Source organism: Mustela nigripes, chromosome 4 (assembly GCF_022355385.1).
Source record: "Mustela nigripes isolate SB6536 chromosome 4, MUSNIG.SB6536, whole genome shotgun sequence".
In the NCBI taxonomy this organism is placed as follows: domain Eukaryota; kingdom Metazoa; phylum Chordata; class Mammalia; order Carnivora; family Mustelidae; genus Mustela; species Mustela nigripes.
This window is the reverse complement of record NC_081560.1, coordinates 67940858-67960354: the sequence shown is the minus strand read 5'-3', so window position 1 is coordinate 67960354 and position 19497 is coordinate 67940858. Positions and strand designations below refer to the sequence as shown.

Here is a 19497-nt window from a genome sequence, read left to right as displayed (position 1 = left end):
ACAGTAAGTTTATTCCTTAAATAAATAAAAACAATCTGGCATGTATACTGGAAAAATGAGCTGTAGCTTTGCTTTTTTCTTTCCATTAAGTAGAGTTGTGGATGCCCGTGTGTGTGTGTGTGTGTGTGTGTGTGTGTGTGTGTGTGTAGGCTTTCCCACGTGTCTGCTTCTGTTCTGGTTTCTTTACATCTCTCTTTTCTTTTAAGCCGAGTTTTATTACTCATGAAAGCACAGGCCAGTAGTACTGATTAAAGGCAGGGAGGGGTTACCACGCACATTCTTTCTCTAGGCAGTTGGCTCTACACATTCTTCTAGATGCTTTCCTTATCCTCCTACAACCACCCTTAGGAGTCCCAATCCACTAGAATTTTGGTGCTTTGTGTTGATGCCTGGTGGTTAACAAAGAAACCCCATTGGACTCTTGCTGAAACTCACTAGGTGGATTGTAGGTTCACAACAGCATTTGGACCATGCTTTCCCATGCTTCGGTGAGACTGTCCGCTGCTTTTAGGTGAGGATTTGTTTCATCCATTCTCCCACTGGATTTCCACACAGAGCTTTGAATGCATGTGGCTGGGGCCTTGAGTTTCATTGCTCACTGCTACACGTTCCACACATGCCAGAAGCTTGGAAAAAACCACTGTGCACAGTCCCACAACTGGTCAGTCCTCTTGAAACTTAGAGACCTGATCAGGAAAGCAGTGAGCTTCAGATCCTTGTTGTACTCACCACTGGCCATAGCCACCAAGGGCGATTGAAAGTTTCTGTAGGAAAGTGCCGTGAACGAGACTTAGGGATTCAGTTTTTTCAGTTTTTTACCCGTCCATTGGCACAGGTAAAAGAGGTGATGCGATTGCCAATAAAACCAATGGCATCTTAGCATACATCAGTACGGTGGACTTTTGATCACGCAAGAAGTGAAAATTCAACATTTCCTAGATTTCTGTATTCTGTTGGTCAGAATATAGGTCAACAGCAGTGTTTCATTCTCAGAACTTGGCTGTAAGAGTTGCTCAGACAAAACGTAACGTGCTCAAAAGGGAATGACCAGTATCAGGAGGGTATTGAAAACCGGAAAGCCAAGTACTCGAGACCCATTGAAGAAATTGGCGAGGATTAGTCTGAGGAAGACAGGACTTGGGGAGAGGGGTATATAACAGCAACCTATAAAGATTGTTTGGACTTGATGTGTACGGTCCCAGAGATCACTGTACTAAATACAAGCCTCTCCTCGAGCTTTCTTTATCCCCAGTGGTGGAAGGAAGAACTCCCCAGGCATTGGCACAAAAGCTGACTACCCTTAAGAAAGGTGTTTCTGCGGAGTTTGGACCACCTCTTGGTGGAGACGGATGAGTAGCTGCTCCAGATGATGATTACAGTTCCCTCTGACCAGGAGTTTATACGATAATAGTAGTTTGGGAACCATCCTTTATATGATATCAACTTTCCGATATTAAAGATTGTTTCATTGTCATTGTGGCTAGGTACTACGGACAGTAACTCATCAAGAGTAAGACTTTGACTGTCAACTATTTGCACACAGAGGCCCCAGCTAAGCTGTGGCTTGGCCCAGGATGGCTAAGCTGCCTGAAATCTGACCCACAGGACTGCTAGGTTCTGCTTCTGCTAACCTTCCATTTAGCATTTAATGTGCAGCTGCAAATGATTTTAGCTTACCATTTAGGATTCTACAGAGTAGGGTAACCTCCCAGAGCTATGACGGGAGGTTGGAGCATCTTGCTTACAATTCCCAGGATGTATCCATGACCTTCCTCAAGGCCCCAGCCAAATTGAAGCCTCCGTAGTAGCCCAACTGATGTTTTGAAAAATAAATCTATCATTACCCTAGATCTTGCAGCAACAGAAATGAGCCTAATTTTCTCTCTTCAGGTGCGTGATGCCAGTAAGCCCCACTACCCATATCTCTCCCTCAAATTAAAAAGGCTGATGAATTTTAACCACTTTTTTTTAAGAAATGTGAACGAATATTTGGCCTTGTGACTATAATGCAGCACCCTCCAAATTTAGTGACACATACTCATTCCAAAAGTCAGTAGTTGGACTCTTTTGAAAGCTGCCTTTTCTCATCACTCACAGTGAGCTTAGCAGCCGAGCTCTGTGCGGCTTCGGCCCCATCAATCATCATTTGCGGCAGCTTCCTTCAGCTCCGGCGGACTGCCTCTGACGGAGCAAGGTGAAGCTGGGTAAGTGTTTCCACTACGAGGCGTTGCTGCCAGAGCTTTTAGAAAGCGATCAGGTTCGAATCAAAAGTGGCAAATGACCTGAGGCTTGTGTTACTGTAGGATTATGTCAGTCTTTAATCCTCATTTTAGAGAAATGCGTTTGACACGCCAATGGAAGCATTTCCTCCTGGATCGTCGTCTGACTGCCCCCATGTTTACGTTTTCGCAGCATCCCGTGTACTGTGTAAATGTTGTGGGGACCCAGAATGCTCATAACCTCATCACCGTCTCTACTGATGGCAAAATGTGCTCCTGGAGCTTGGACATGCTCTCGACGCCGCAGGTGGGTTTGTTTTCCCCTACACAGAGGAGCATCCTGGTTAAAAGAGATACTTGCCTAATGGAACATAGTTCCTAAAAGCCAAACCCTCACATCCTATAGGAGCTAAAACCAATGGATGTACTTGAAAGAGTGAGGCCTGCTTTCAGCAGTCTCCTCCTGAAGCCAAAACCCATTTCCTTTACCGCAAATCATGTAATTATTATAATACGTTAATCCTTAGGTCAGTTTCAAGTGAAAATGAAATAATCCATTTTAAAGCATAGTAATTATAGAAATTGCCTGTGGTATGAATCCTACTTACCCTACAGCATGGTTAAACAAATGCACACGAAGTCGGAGCCCCACAGATTCAATCCCCTGTGGGCCCTTGCCCTGGAGGAAAGGTGTCCCCACAAAACAGAAATCCAAGCCCTCGCTTGCATCTGTAGCCTAGACGACCGCCTGCATGCATGAAGAATCTGTCCAACCATCTGTTTTCTCCTCTGGAATGTTGGTTATGATGGCTCCTGCTATTCTTTGCTCAACAAATGAGAAGTTGAAAAGGCAGAAGTTCCAAAATTTCCAAACCACTACTGATTACACTAATGGAAACCAAACAAAGAAGCAGAGGGGAAGAGACCCTGGGGGGAGGCATCTAACACGACTTGCAGAGTACGTGTGCATACGGGCTGCGTATGAGCACACATGAGCACACGCGGAGACATGTTCTGTCCTTATTTCTTGGTGGGGAGAAGAGCGTTTCATTGCCCTCCAACTAAAAACGCAGGGAGGGGTTTAGTGTTAGAGACCGTGACAAAAATGTGAGGTAATGTCAAGAAAATTACAAAGATATGTAGGCGATAATTCTCAGTGTTAACATTCTGTTCCATTTCCCGGAATAATGAACCTAGAATGTCTGGCTCATGATGTTAGAAGACACTAGAGTTTCAAGACACGCAAGGAAATGTGAAACCGTAAAGAACCTCCCATAAGTCTAAGAAAATACAGATGTAGAGAATATTAAGACTAAGTAGATTCTTTTTTATAATTTTGGGTCGGGGAGGGGTTGGTGGGGAAGAGCCAATACGCTCCTAACTATCAAAGTTCAATTTCTTTGGTCTTTATCATCATACAAGTCGGGAGTTGTGTGTGGCTATTCTATAACTTTGTCTTAAAATTCTCAGCAATATGTTGTTTGTCTTTAAAAGCGTGGAGATTACAAAAAGATATAAGCATGAACCCTCTAATTAGGAATTTGTAATTGCCCATTTGGCTGATTAAGCATGTATTAGTTTAAGTTAAAACCAATCGTACAGGGGCCACAAGACGGTTTTTATTAGTTTTAGTGCGCCCCACACTCTGGTCCTTGTGCAGAGATGTCCAAGGGTGGCAGGCAGACCCCGGAGCATTCAGCAGTCACCCTGGTCCCTCTCTATCCTTTTTTTTTTTTTTTTTAAAGATTTTCATTTATTTATTTGACAGAGAGAGACCACAAGCAGGCAGAGAGGCAGGCAGAGAGAGAGAGGAGGAAGCAGGCTCCCCGCTGAGCAGAGAGCCCGATGTGGGGCTCGATCCCAGGACCCTGAGATCATGACCTGAGCCGAAGGCAGCGGCGTAACCCACTGAGCCACCCAGGCGCCCCGGTCCCTCTCTATTCTAAGAAGGTGATCGAGAGACTGTACCTTTCCTGCTGCTGATCTGAGTGACGGAGAAACCCATGGGATGGTCCGGTTTTCTGTACCACTGTAGGGTCCCCTCACAGATGCATGCACCATATGTGCCGCTCTTGTGTACTGGGAGCATGTCATACGACCGTATGCGCTGAGCTACCCAGATCCTTAGCACACGCAGCTGATTTCTGGACTCCTCAGCCCAGAGGACCTGGCTTACTGGTTTGCGTGAGAAGACTAACCTCCCTAGCAACTATAACAACAAGATCCCCTACCATGATTTTTTTTTCAATTGCTTCAGGTACACAAAGTAGGCTGTTTGATGTAAATAGCCAGAAATATTTAGGGATGTTCGTTACACTTAATTAGTCTTCCCTGTCATTAAACTTAATTCAGCAGAAGGTCTCTTAAAATACACTTTGATTCCCAATTTTGAGAATAATCTAAGATAAAATACTTCCATTTGCTATTTTAAAGACTTAGCCTATACACTCAACGACTGCCCTTCGCTAAATCACATCCCCGTTGAAATCTGGTTTTTCTGACTTGAGTGACAACTTTCTGGTTTGCGTCCACAGAGGACATGGAGTGCTGCTTTGACAAATGTGCTTAGTACCTCTGATATTAATACACGTGTATTCTCACAAACAGCTGATTTAGAAAATGTTTGTAAATACAAGGGTATTGTGTGTTTTATTAAAGCCTGGGGCTGACAAGTGTAACCATTACAGTATTATCTTTAGTTTCTGCACCATTAGTTGTGAAATTCTCACCTGTCATCTCTGCCTGACTTAAGAAGCAGCAGCCCACACTGATGAGATCCAGCCGGCCTGAAACCAGAGATACACAGAAGCAGGAATGTCAGGGGCAGCAAAGCGTGGTTTCTGGCACAGCCGGGGTCTTTTGTAACGCTGTGTGAAAAGCAAACAGACGATTGAGCCAAATGATTTTTCCGTGCTATCTTTGGCATGGCGAAGAGTTGACAGAGGGAACGTAACCACGCCGTGTTTTGGTAGGAGAGCATGGAGCTGGTGTACAATAAGTCCAAGCCTGTGGCTGTTACCGGAATGGCTTTCCCGACGGGAGACGTCAATAACTTCGTGGTTGGCAGTGAGGAGGGCACAGTCTACACGGCCTGTCGTCATGGAAGGTGATTTTGTGTTTTCTTACCGATGATGTGTTTCTCACTCCCGAGAGTCTGTTAGCAGATTCTGGATTAGAACCACCTTGCGTTATGAGAAAAGCCTAACTGAAGGCATACAGGTCACACCTCGAGCTCCCATTACTTCAGAGCATCCGTCTGCTCTGATCGTTAGCCGTTGTACGCCTGGGATGGCTCACACTGCCTTGAGGAGAAAAGCCAAAGCTTCTTAGCATAGCATATAAGACCCTTGACTACCTGTTCCTTCCAAGCCTCAGCCTTCAGGCTCCAGCCATGCACCCATGGGGGATAACAATCCCCAAACGTGGCTTACTGCCCCCCACCTCCGTGAGTTCCCACCCTGTTTCTTCTTTTCTCGGCCTCGTTCGTTCCTCCTCAGCCTTTAAGAGCCAGCCCAGAGGTCCTTCCGCATGGAAGCCTCTCCTGACTCCCTTGAGCAGAGAAAGCCCTCCCCTCCTTTATGATTTCATAAATCTGGCCTTCCTTGTTTTTTTCATGTTTCCAAGGAATACTTACCGAGACCCTACCATGTGCCCAACACCGTGACATCATGAAGATGAACTAGGGAACAAAACGGACATGGAGGTCATAACCTGGTTGAGGTTGAAAGACAATAAACTGATAAACACAGGAGTATGTGCCTTGAGATGATGCGTACTACAGAGAAAATTTAAGTCTCATAAATGGGATTGGACTACAGACTGAAAGATAGGCTTGCCATTTTATATATTTGTATATATGCTTCTACAATAGTATTTTTTTTAAGATTTTATTTATTTATTTGACAGACAGAGATTACAAGTAGGCAGAGAGAGAGGAGGAAGCAGGCTCCCTGCTGAGCAGAGAGCCCGATGTGGGGCTTGATCCCAGGACCCTGGGATCATGACCTGAGCCGAAGGCAGAGGCTTTAACCCACTGAGCCACCCAGGTGCCCCTACAATAGTATTAATTACAATTTATTTCAACTATTCACTCATCTGCCATTTTTCTCATACTAAATTCTTTCCATTTCATCATAGATCTTCCTGCCTGGGGCCTGACACATTGTAAGCGAGGAGCTAAAAATCTGTAGGAGGTATCCAAAATTAATAATAATAATAACCCAAATAATGATGACCCAGAAATAGAGAGATGCCTTGGGGGTCTTCCTCCCAATTAGAGGCTGGAATGGTATAAGATACAAGCCACCATGAAGTTTCCAAGTCATAAGAATTCTGCCTCAACTGAGACATTGGTGAATGCCCCTGGAAACCCATCAGGATAACATAGAATCCAATAATTAGAATTATTGTAAAATTGCATGCAAGACTTAATGAGTGGCCTCACCATCTTTTAAAAGGTTCACTGTGTTCACTTTGGTACTTAATTTTCTTCCAGCTTAGGAGTTCTAATTCAATAGATGTTTCATCTCTTATACTCACCCCAGGCTGTTTAGATTTAATGAGAAATCAGAAGTTGCTCCAAGTTTATTTTATACTCCTGTGTTTTTGTGATTTGTAGAAGTAATAAGCAACCGCAGCCCAATGATGTGATTCTTCCACTCACACAACATGGACTGTGATGTTCCTACTGTCCTACACATAAAAACAAGCAGTATTTCCCCCGCTTACATGATTTAAAGATGAGTAGAAAGAGATGCCTCATAGTTCTATGCCCATAAAACTGGCTAAAGTCATGCATTAAAGTTTTATGAAAGCATAAGAAGACCTGATAAAGTTGTCTATGCAACTTTTTGCAAATGCAAACATTTGCTGCACACCTACTTGGAGCCAGGGCACCACTAGAGCCTGCCAGGCGTGCAGACATTGTATAAACCAGCTTCATGCCTTCAAGACAGGGATGATGATGAGCAAGGCCAATGCACACGCTTTTGCAGTACGGGTAGAAGGTCATAAGTGACACAAGAGAGGCACAGAGAGCATAGGGGAACAAATACAGGCCCACAGCATTGTCTACACATTCATTAGAACCCGCAAGGCACATAGGTTCCATTGGCTTAATCCAGGACCTTAATTATCTGTGAAAGCTACAGAACATGTTCACTGAAAACTTTCAGATTTTTTTTTTCTTTTTTTGTTTCTCTAATGTGAATAATGTTTGACATGGTGAACACTTCTGTTCTATGGCTGTAGTCCTTTTCAAGCCCAATCAGAATTTGCAGTGTGGTTCAAAAGAAGGGTAGGTAGGGTGAAAACCACAGATCTTTTCACAACGCCCTTGATTTTGCTTCTGACATTGGCCCATCCTTCTGAAATAGAAAACACAGATCTTGATAAAGTTGTAAAATAGCAGGAATTTGGCTTCATAGCAATTTTAAATGGGTCATGTAGGGATACGGGGGTAGGGGGCAGAGAGGGATTTTTATTTTTCACCTAACATACAGAAGGTGAAAATCCACTTCCATAAATTAAATAAGGTCCTCGTTTTGCACCCTATAAACCCTTTCAGTATGCTGTTAAGGCAAGTGGAGTCTCACCAGGGGCCACTTCAAAGATCAGTTCCTCATGTTCTTTAGAAGAGTTTAAATGGTCACGTGTGGAACTGCTGTTAGCAGTTTCACTGGACATAATTTTTTGAGTGCCTGTTACATGGAGCACTGCAGCATTTTCTCATGATTTCAAATTTTGCTCAGCACACTGACATTTATTGGTGCTCCAGAAGCCCAGATGTTTTAATAACTTAATTCATTTTACTATCAGGGCCATAATATTTAGATTCCACAAAATCCCTAAGTATTTGTCTCATTTGTAGCCTCATACACATGGGTTTTTAAATGCAGCATTTGGGGCATATTTTTTAGTTGGGTTTGGTTGGGCCACAGACTATCGTGTGATAACAGCGGGCTGGGAATAATCCCAGCTTAGTTACATAAGCAGCGTATGTCCTCGGAGAACTTTCACAATGCGTATCACTATTTCTCAAATGTTCTTCTTTTGGGGAGAGACGAAAAGGCCTAAGTTTTGTCTCTTTTCCCATGTGGTTTCTTTCAATAAATATTTATTGAGCACTTACTATAGACCAAACACTTGGCAACAAGAAAAACCAGGCACCAGTCCTTATGGAAGTTACATTCAGTAGACTTGAAAACGTCTCTTCTTTCAGTGAATATCTTAATTTCTAAGGATCACATTTAAGTTATGCATAGCATATTGTGGTGGCAAGAGTTTCTACGAAGTATTATCTTTTGAGATATATCAACTTCATTTAAGAAATTTTCTTGAAAAGATAAATGTAGGTATTCAAGAATGTGAGGATTTTTGTAGCCCATGGGGTTCCCAGAAGGAGTTAAAATGGAATGTGAGCCAAATGTATCATAAGGAGAGTATAGTCCTATTGGGTAAAACATGAAAGCTTCTGAGATTGAAGTATGTGTGTTTTCCATTGATGTGCTCCATCAACAATGATAGGATTTGAGGAACTCCTGAAAAAGGATTAAATTTGTCCCCCAAAAAGACATAATTTGGTATTAAGTTGCAAAGGTTAAAAAAATTATATTGATCCATATTATTTTTTAATCATCAGAAGTGACTAGCATTGTATTTCTCTCAAGATAACTGTGAAAGTGGTTTCATTTTTGGTAGTTTATGGTTGTTCTTCTAAATTACGGGGGAAGTGGTCATGCAGAGACAAGTATGTTGGGTTTGTTTGTTTGTTTGTTTGTTTGTTTTTAAAGCAATTGCTGCTCTGCAAAGGTCACTGAAATTCTGCTCCTGTGTGGTCTTCCTGCAGCAAAGCGGGTATTGGGGAGGTCTTCGAAGGTCATCAGGGACCAGTAACTGGAATTAACTGCCACATGGCTGTGGGCCCCATTGACTTTTCACACCTGTTTGTCACGTCATCATTTGACTGGACCGTCAAACTGTGGACCACAAAGGTAAGAATGTCTTACGTTCTCTGGTAATACATAGGCGAAGAGGGCAATTTGATTGTTCACAGCTTGTTGATGAACCCAGTCTGCCTCTTTCTTGGTCCATTTTATTTATTTTTAAATAGATAAGGGATACTTGAAAACACTCTAAATTCTAAAAATTCCAGCAGTTCAAATACAAATAAAATGGAAGTCCTTCTTTACTAACATCCCCTCCAGGCTGCCATCGCCGCCCCCGCCCCCACTTCTACGTTGACTGTGCAGAGCTCCGGAGCACTGACCTACATACGTACGTACTTATGGGAATACGACTTGGGACTTGGTGGCTTGGGTTTTGGGAACGTTTTTGGAGCTTTTGGTGGTTTGTAAGCTGGCAAATGGCACTCCATGAGTTGTGTTTTCAAAGGCAATTCTGACCATGCTTGAGAGCAAAAAAAAAAAAAAGAAAGAAAAGAAAGAAAGAAAGGGAAGGCCACTGGAAGAAAGGTGCAGTAGTCTAGGGAGTAAATGGCAATGGTATTAACCAGTAGTTTGGGATGCGGAGAAATAGATGGATTCAAGAACCACTTATGAGGCAAAAGAAACAGAAATTGGTGACATGCTTTGATATTTGATACAAGGTTGGCGAGACTGGGGAAAAAAAAAGGGTAGTTATGGCTGGAACAGCTGGAGACTGAGCTAATCAGTCACTTCATTCACTGCCTGGAGGTCGCCAGAGGGAGGGCCAGTCAGTGAAAAGCACGGTGCAGGTTAAATTTAAGGGGCTGGGATGTTCAACTCATGATCTCCATTAGACAGTTTTCAGTGCGTGACAGAAGTGGAGGGAGACCTCTGGACTGCAGGTGCATATCCAGTACCAAGCAGGATAGCCATCACCGGGGTGCCTGGGTGGCTCAGTCAGTTAAATGTCTGCCTTTACTTTAGGTCATGATCCCAGGGTTCTGGGATCAAGCCCCACATCTAGCTCCCTGCTCAGCGGGAACCCTTCTGTGCCCTTTCCCTCTGCTCTCTCTTTCTGTGCCCCCCCATTCATGCTCTCTCTTTCTCTCTCTGTCTCAAATAAATAATCTAAAGTAAAATTTTAAAAAAAGGAATAGCAACCATTCTTACAACCCAAGCAGTGGATTTTAAAAGAAATATTATTAAGTCTAGATCCAGATAAAGAAGAATATTTAGGAAATAAACAGGAGAAATGAAACTAGAAAAGGAGATTAAAAGAGTACCAACCCAAGAAATGGGGAGGGGGGTGAATTATAATTTTTGAAAGACAGACTGTGAGAAGAGGACAGAATTTATCTCAACTGCATGAAAAACAACCTCACCTATAAAAGAAATCCAAATTAAAACCATGGTGAGAAACTTCAACTGTCATACTGACAAAAATCCAAGAGCAACATGGTCTGTGATGAGACCAAAAGAACCAGCCATTCTCTTACATTGCTATTGCTGGTACAAAACGGCTTAACACTGGAGAGAGGAATTTGGCAGTATATAAAAGTAATTCATCATGCATATTTGCTCATTGTCAGAGCAATTCCTACTTCTAGGAATCTTTGCTATACTAGCAAAAATAAGAAAAAAAGACATCTGCAGAAGGGGATCCATTGAAAGGCTACCTTGAATAGCAAAAGACTGGAAAGGACCCAAGTGTCTATCACTGGGCTGTGGACAAATCAAAAGTAACCGACGTCCACATGAGAGAGTATGATTCAAGTTTAGGAAGAAATGCAGAAGATTTCTTCATACTATTATGGAGTGCTGTCTAGGATATATTTTTAAATGGGAAAAGCAGTGGAGGTAGAGAAAAATAAGTAGTATGTTGTCATTGTTCAATATTTATATATTTTTAAAAGTTGGAAAGATGACATATATACACAAAATTCTTCCTTACAGGGAGGAAACAAAGAGAATTCCTGAAAGAAACAAGAAGAATAGCCACACTTTTTAAAAGATACTTTGTACCTTTGGTTTGGGAACCAGGTTCCTTGGGAACCAGGAACTACGTAAATATTTTCCATAGTTACAAAATAAAATACAATTTTAAAAGTAGTACCTAAAAAATATGAAGTGGGACACCTGGGTGGCCCAGTCAGCTGAGCATCCAACTCTTGATTCCTGCTCAGGTCATGACCTCAGTGTCGTGGGATGGAGCCCCACATCCAGCTTTCTGCTCTGCTGGGTGTCTGCTTAAGATTCTCTCTTTCTCCCTCTGTACCTCTGCCCCTCCTTCACATCTAAAATAGATACATAAATAAATCTTTAAAAATGTGAAGTAACATGAAACAAATCAAGTGTGGTTCAGAGAATTAGTGCGGTTCAAATTGGAGGCAAACCATTACAGCATAGAATGAATCTGACTTTAAAATCCTTTGTTTTAACTATACATTCTAAAACGGATATATTTTAAGGATAAAAAGAACTACAAAAAATTTAAATTACTTTTAGTACTCACGTTGCTCGTGGTGGTTTTGTAACTGTGCTTTGCTGCTGTCGGGTTTGGATCATGAAATAAATGACTGCGTTCATGTCAACGCAGAGTGGTTATCAGCTGGGTCGAAAGGAGACACGAGTTGCTTGAATTGAGTAAAACCTCTGCAGTAATCCTGGATTTAAGTTGGATGTACTAGTAAGAATGTGTAGCATATGTTACCTTTAAATCTAAAAAAATATTCAACAAAATGTTTCTAGAAACAATGACCAATGTAGCACTGACACTCCTCATGTCCGGTTCGTGCTAAGTACCACTTTCACTAAAAGAAACCAGAGATCCTGGAAGAAATTAGTGATTCTAGATCTGGAGCAGGAAATGTGTAAAATGAGCCTGGAATATTTCATCATAATAGAAAACAAGGAAGCTACCAAACACTACATATTTCTTGCCAAAGGTCTTAGAAGCCAAATTGAATAAGCTTCTGCAGGCCAAGGACTATCAATGAGGGTGAACTCATGAATCTATCACCTTCATTGATATTCTTCAGCTTGCAGAAGCTTGTTCAGTTTGACTTCTAAGAACTTCAACAAGAAATATGTAGCTTCCTTGGTTTCTATGCGTTCTATAATAATACTGAGAAAAGAAAAAAATACTCATTAGTCATCTTTGGAGAATGTGAGGAAAGCCAATCCAATATTTTGGAAACTAAGAAGTAAAAGAAAGAATTAATTATTTATTCTGAAAGAATCAAACATTTATTCTGTTTTTTCTATATGATTTCTACTTCAGGAGTACTAAATAATTGATGAGGAGATATTTTTCTTTATAGAAATATTCCAGCTAATATAGGAAGATAGGAGTTGAACATGAGGTAGTGGTCATTGCTGATAAGATTGTAAAAATAGAAACAACTTTCACAGTAATGGAAGTATATAATACCACTTTTGAAGTAGGTTTTTCCCCCAAATACAATTCAAATTCTGTCACTCTTCCAGATCTCTGAATTCAGAGGCAATAGGAGGTAAAGATGCAAAAGATTAAATACTACAGGGATGGAATCAGCCAAATCAAGGCTGTGGAGAAATCTGTGGGACAGCTGATCTCATTTCTACAAAAATATCTAAATTTTTTTTTCAAAGAAAAAAAGAAATAGAGGTAGAAACTACATATCAAACAAAATAGAAGGAAACAGTACTTGAGACATTTCAACCAATCTTAAAGTATGAATCCTATGTAAAACCTAATCCAGACAAGCAACCCTTCTAAAAAAATTAGAAGACTATTAGGAAATGGGAAAACTGACTAGATATTTGATATTTATGAATTATTATTTTTAGGTGTGATCACTTTATTTTGATGATTTTAAGTAGTTTGATGTTTTAGAGATGCACACTAAAATTTTACAGAAGAAATCACATGATGTCAGAGATTTGCTTCAAAATAATCAGTTGGGAAGGGGGAATGTGTGGACATAGATGAATTAGACTGTGCAAGTATTGTTAAATATAGAAGCTGGATATTGACATTATTCTGTTTCTGAATATGTTTGAAATTGGCTCCATTGGTTGAGCATCTGCCTTTGACTTGGGTCATGATCCCAGGGTCCTGGGATTGAGCCCCACATCGGGCTCCCTGTTCAGTGAGGATTCTGTTTCTCCCTCTCCCTCTGCCCCTCTGCCTGCTAATGCTTGCTCTTGCTCACTCTCAAATAAATAAATAAATATCCTTTTTTTTAAAAAAAGAAATTTTCTATAATATAAAACTAAAAAGAGAGAGAGGGGAGTGACCAAGAGTAACAAATACTTTATGGAAGTATCATCAGACTGAAATACGTCTATTGCGTTCAGTAGCCTTACTGTGCCATGGCAAGTACCGCTCCGCTGGTGTGTTGGGGACGGGACACAAATAACAACGGGTTAAGGAATGAGTGGAAAGAAGGAAGCATTGAAGAAAAATCAAGAAGCTTGGCTATGAGGAAAGGAAGATGGGAGGTAGAGAGAGTTTTTCTTCTTCCTTTTTTTTTTTTTTTTTTTTTTTTTTTAAACATTGTAGAGACTCTTGAGGATGTTGCTGTTGTCTAATCACCAGCAAAGACAAAGAGTAGAAACACTGCAAGTGTAAGGCAGGGAAATGTTCCTGAAGATGTTCAGTGAATAGATGCATAGCACAGGCAGAGGGTGAAGTTTAAATCTGGGCAGTGACATATCTTCTGTTGTAACAAAGGAACAGGGAAGGAAAGGGAGAAATATGTGCAGGTGTAAGTTTGGTGCATGAAAGCAGAGGGCAGTCTCATGTGACCTTGTTTTCTCCGTGAGGCAGGAGAGAAGCAGTTCTACTGAGAGGAAGGAGAGGTGCCAGAGGGAGAAGGTTGCAGCTAGCTGGTCATGGAAGAGAGGAAGAAGAGCTGATTAGGGAGGCAAAGATGGACTCTAGGGGTGCGGAGACCAGACTGTTCTAAGGGCATTGATCTTCAGGACCAACTTCCTCCAAGAGAACTAACAGCATAGATACAGACGTGGATGAGGGGGACATGTAGTTGGTTCCGGGGCCAAAGCTTTCCCAGAATGCGGCGGCAGGATGATGGAACTTGGGATCAGAAATAAGGACGAGAGCATGTTTGATGTTAGAGGCTAAGGATTTTACACTGTGGCTGAAAGGAAGTGAAAGCAGAGTGGAGAAAGTGAAAGGAGCAAGGGGTTAAAATCCCCTATAAGATCAAAGAATACGTATGAAACAAGGAATTGAGTAAGAGTGAAAAAGGACATTATTATTAGAAAGCGAGATGTTGGGATTTAGTAATTCACAACTGAAATAATTCCAAGTGATAAAAACAAGCCAAACAAACAAAGGTCCAGCATGTGGTCATGTTGTCGCTGACCTCAAGTGGACATGAAGTTCTCTGGAGCTGAGGGGCCCTGGAAATAAAAGGTCAAGGTGCTTGTGGGCTGTGGGCTTTGAAGTGGGCCAGAGTAAAGGCAAAACTGGAATGGAAAAGGAGATCATGAGCCCTGTGCTTAAGTCTTCAGTGAATTAGGAAGAGAGATCAGAAGAGGGAAAGCATGACGGAGACATGGCCTGAGCTTAAAAGAAATAGGGCTTTTTACTGGGTGTCTTACACCTTGGAGAACAGACACTTTATGTCACTCTTCTGGAACAGAATAGCCAGTAATGAACAGATCCTACCTGAGAAGGCAGCCTGGGAGGGGACGAGCTTATGGGAGAGGGAGGGTTCCCCTGAGACGGGCAGCAGAGGGAACTTTCCATGAGAAGGCTGAAGATGGAGGCAAATGAGCTCATCATGGAATGGGAAACATGGAGAGCACAGTGGGGACATCTAGAAAGGAGGAGAGGGATTGGTTCAGAGTCTGGTTCAGAATCTGGTTCAGAATCTCTAACAGAGATTCCTAGAAAATGCTCTAAGAATTTAGCAAGATGGGGATGGGGGTGGGGTGGAGAGGAGATACCCCCCCCCCAAAAAAAATGGAATTCTCAGCAGAATGGCAATTCTTGCAAATTCTAGTGAGGACAGCATGCAAGAAGAAAGATTAAAATACATTACATTGCCCTCCCTCCACCCTCTAGCATGCCAGATTTCACACTAAACCATAGTCAGGGGAGGCTTCATGTTGAAGCAGAAACTTTGCTGGAGTCGGTTACCTGGCAAACACAGGACAGGGCTGCGTTCCAGCAGCTGAATCAACAAGGGAGAAGCCATTTTCATTGAAATGGCTGAAAGGCAGGGATCCACTCAGGAAATGCATGCAATGACCTGGAAAGATAGGTTTATACTTGATTGTGCAGATTTATTTTTATTTTAAAAATGATGGCAGGTCTTTTTAGGACCAAGCCTATCAAAAGGGAATTTGGGGGAGCTTTCTATGGAAGGTGATTTTGCAGGGGCTGGCAGGAGGGCGGGAGGTCATTCTGTGTGCCAGGCACCGCGCTAAATATGTTACATACAGTACACGGTCCAGTAAGCCCTCACAGTCTACTCCCGAGTGGGCGTGTCACCTCTTCCTCTACAACGTGGAGGCACACGAGAGCTGAAGTAACTTGCCTGGCAGGCTCAGTGAGAACCTGGGGAAACTGATTCGAACTCAAATTAGTGTGACCCCCAAAGCTGTGTTCTTTTCCACACCAGCACACTAAGCCCAGAGGCAGGACGTCCGGTTGGAAGGCTATTTGACCATCTAGGCAAGAGCCAGAATATCGGTGGCGGTGACGGTAGGCTTGTGGAGGAGAACACGGAGTCTGAAACCAGCACGTGGACCAGGTGCCCAGCTGACTTGATGGGAGAGCAGAGTCAGTGGTGATCCTGATATTTCTGCCTTAGGCCTCTGAGGGGAAGAATGGTGGTGCCAAGATGGAGACAGGACATAGAGGAGGAGCGGGCTTGGGTCGGGGGTCGAAAAGTGGCCATCTGGGACACGCTGCAGCTGAGGCACCTGGAAATTCCTAAAAGGTGATTGAAAATAGTGGAGCTCAGGGATAAGAAGAAGGTTATAAATCCACTCAGTCTTGAGGTCAAGAATTCAAACCCCACGTTGGGCATAGAGCTGATGTATATAAGAAGAGCTAAACATGGCGGCATCAACCCACAGTCAGCTCTCATTTGTCCCGAGAGCAAATTAAGACTAGCATGTAAATCATAGAGGACAGGGCGCAACCGTGGAGCCACCGCAGCCTCAGGAAGAGAAGGGATACACGGACCGACAAGCAAGAAGAGGGCGGCGCCGACCCCCGTGCCGACTGAGGCTGGTTGTGGAGTGAGGGGGGAAGGCCGCTCCTTGAGCCTGGGGCCGGAACTGAAGGAGACAGTGGTGGCTCGCAGGGAAGGCCAGGCCCACGGAGCATTTGGTTATTATATAACCAAGAGAGACTCTCAGGTTATTATATAACCTGAGAGACTTGAGCGTGTCTGTGGCCTGAAGAGAAGGAGCCAGGGAAGAGTACAGATGGACAGTGAGTGGCCTGACAGAAAGGAAGCTCTCAGTGTTGTTGGGGACTGCGGAGGGGAGAAGAGGCAGGACACTGCTAAGGCTGGAGCAAGGGGGGGAAGATGGGTTCAGCCACACGGAAGTGGAAGGGGGAGCAGAGAGTGAGAGAAGGTCCCTATGCTCTGGTGACGTCAGAGGCACACTCTTCTGCCAACAGCAGTGCGGGGACAGGCCCCTGACTCCTGAGGATGACTGAACGACACAATTTGAGAGCAGCCGGGGCTAAACATCCAAGGTGCGTTTCATAGGTGATGTCTAAGTTTTAACAAGAGGGCCAGGAATTGCGTAAGGTGGCCATTGTGGACTCTCTAAAGTCCTCCCAAACCTCCTGAATCCGGCGTTCAAAGCTGTCCGCGGTGGGGGCTCTGTCGGTTAAGAGTCTGACTCCTGATTTCGGCTTAGGTCATGATCTTAGGGTCACCTGGGGCTCTGTAGTGGGCATGGAACCTGCTTATGTTTCTCCGTCTCCCTCACCCTCTGCTCCCCACCCCACTGTGCTCTCTATTAAAAAAAGAGGAAAAGAGAAAGTGCTGTCCACAACCTGTCCCCAATTTACAGCAGCAGGTCGACAAATTCAGGTATGGGGGATACACCACTTCTCTGCAATTCTAAAACCAAGGGTTCTTGAAGTGTGGCACCTTGATCATCATGGGCAGCATTACCTGGGACATTTGAGAAATGCAACTTCCCTGTGTCATCCCCTAAGACATTCCGCATCAAAAATTCTGGGGGTGGGGCCAGGAATCTGTGTTTTAATAAGCTCTCCAAGTAATCCTCATGCTGCTAGAATTTAGAGTCATGCTCTAAACCTACTTGAAGTTCTGTTTCAAACTCCCCATCCTACAGAGCTGGTGGGGCAGTTCATTTTGAGGTGTGTCTCTTTTCTCATCAGGATTGTCTTAGGGAACTGGGGAGCTAGTTCAGGATTCAGGCAGGAGAATAAAATTCATTGACACACCCCTCCCCCAGTCAGGTTCCCTGATACAATTAATACCCTACTTGTTCTGGCCTGGGGTTTATACTGTGAATCTATTTAAAACCCCAAATTAATCATAACCTTTTGTGGTGGTGTCCTAGAAGCAATGGTTCTACTTGATGCTCTTGGCAACACTGGCTAGAGTCTTTCTCCTTTTCTTAATCTAAACATGCATAAAATATAAAGGAAATGGTAGCAGCATCTCCTAAAATTACTAGTCCCTTTTACAAGACTGACGGAAAGTAACCTCCTTTAGCTTCATGAAAAGGGCAAAGTGAAAATATAAATATTGTTTTGAAAATACTGGAGATTTAAAAAAAAAAAAAAAAGGAAAGAAAATACTGGATATCAACCCTTTGGGTTTTTTTCATTCTTGTTGACAATGAGAATTTTCAGATAGCTGGAGAACAGAGAGAAAAACGAGATAGGTAATTATTTTTGGACTCTTCTGACAATGATGGTGACCTTGGTAATCTTTATTTTAAACTCATTGTTAACTTGGAGTCATCCGATCATTGAACCAAAAATGAAAAAGATTGTGGTGGAGGCTTACTTGATAATCGAGTCAGTGATACCCTCACACTGAAGATTATGTCTTAGTCCTTTTGGACAGCTCTAACAAAATAGCTCCGACTGAGTGGTTTCTGAATGACAGGAATTTATTTCACTCAGTTCTAGAGGCTGGGAATCCTAAGATCAGGATGCTGGCACAGTCTTGTTCTGGCAAAGTCTCCCTTCCTGGTTTGTAGCCAGCCCCTTCTTGAGTGTCCTCACATGGCAGAGGGCCTAGGGAGATCTGTGAGGTCTCTTTTATAAGGGCACTAACCCTGCTCATGAGGTGCCACCCTTGTGACCTAAACACTTTCCCAAGACCCACCTTCTAATACCATCATTTGGTGATCAGGATTTCAACATATGGATTTTGGGGGGGAAAACACAAACAATCAGAACATAGCAGATTGCAAATTAAATCCCATAAGGAAGAATCCTTCAAATGGTGGAAAAGAGTGGATGCTAAGAAATAAGACTTTGAACTAGTCAAGAGTCAAATTTAAAAAGTGGTTGCAGTGTAATATTTGGTGCATAAAAATAAGTATCACTCAAAAAAGATAACCGACCCCACCCCCAAGCCTAAAGGCAAACCAAACACCAGGAAGATTTGACAACACAGACATGCATTTTGTACGTTCTACTAACCAAGAATCCGCCTTTCTTTCTTTCTTTTTTTTTTTTTTTAAGATTTTATTTATTTGACAGAGATCACAAGTAGGTAAAGAGGCAGGCGGGGAGTGAGGGGGAGGCAGGCTCCCTGCTGAGCAGAGAGCCCGATGTGGGGCTCGATCCCAGGACCCTGGGATCATGACCTGAGCTGAAGGCAGAGGCTTTAACCCACTGAGCCACCCAGGTGCCCCAAGAATCGACATTTCTAACACAAAGATAAAAGAGCAGGCCGGAAAAATCTGTATTCCAGGGGAGAATGTTGCGCTGTAATTAGCACACTGAGCGAAATGAATGTAATCTTGAAGACTTGAGCCAAGTCCATATCCACTCACTCTGCATAAGTAATGTCCACGAGACACCCACGAGATGGTAGCACTTCACACACTCTGAGATAGAGAGAAGCTACAATTTTAAAGATCAAGACTAAGACATGAAATTTCTGTACATAGGATTTCAGAAATATTGTAGTTAAATGAAAAAGTATATTTGCAGAAAATGCAGTCATTGCCAATTCTCCTCGTGATTTGAAAAGATTAACGTTACTGTTAACTTTATTTAGGGTTTTATTTAAATTTCCCATGAAGATTACACAACTTTATATAGGGTTTTACTTAAGGAAGAACACAATACTGTGTATTTTGGGAGGTCTGGCCTTCTAAACAGTTCC

The 19497-nt window shown here is 42.8% G+C and overlaps 1 protein-coding gene across 4 annotated transcripts in view; it reads left to right on the top strand.

Annotated features, from left to right (window-relative positions):
- DYNC1I1 (dynein cytoplasmic 1 intermediate chain 1) overlaps window positions 1-19497 on the top strand; it is a 298287-nt gene that overhangs the window by 231427 nt on the left and 47363 nt on the right. For all 4 annotated transcript variants that reach the window (XM_059396815.1, XM_059396813.1, XM_059396816.1 and 1 more), the window contains 3 exons: window positions 2413-2526; window positions 5192-5325; window positions 9067-9211. In XM_059396815.1, the coding sequence (XP_059252798.1) occupies window positions 2413-2526; window positions 5192-5325; window positions 9067-9211 (393 nt within the window). The remainder of the gene's footprint in view (window positions 1-2412; window positions 2527-5191; window positions 5326-9066; window positions 9212-19497) is intronic.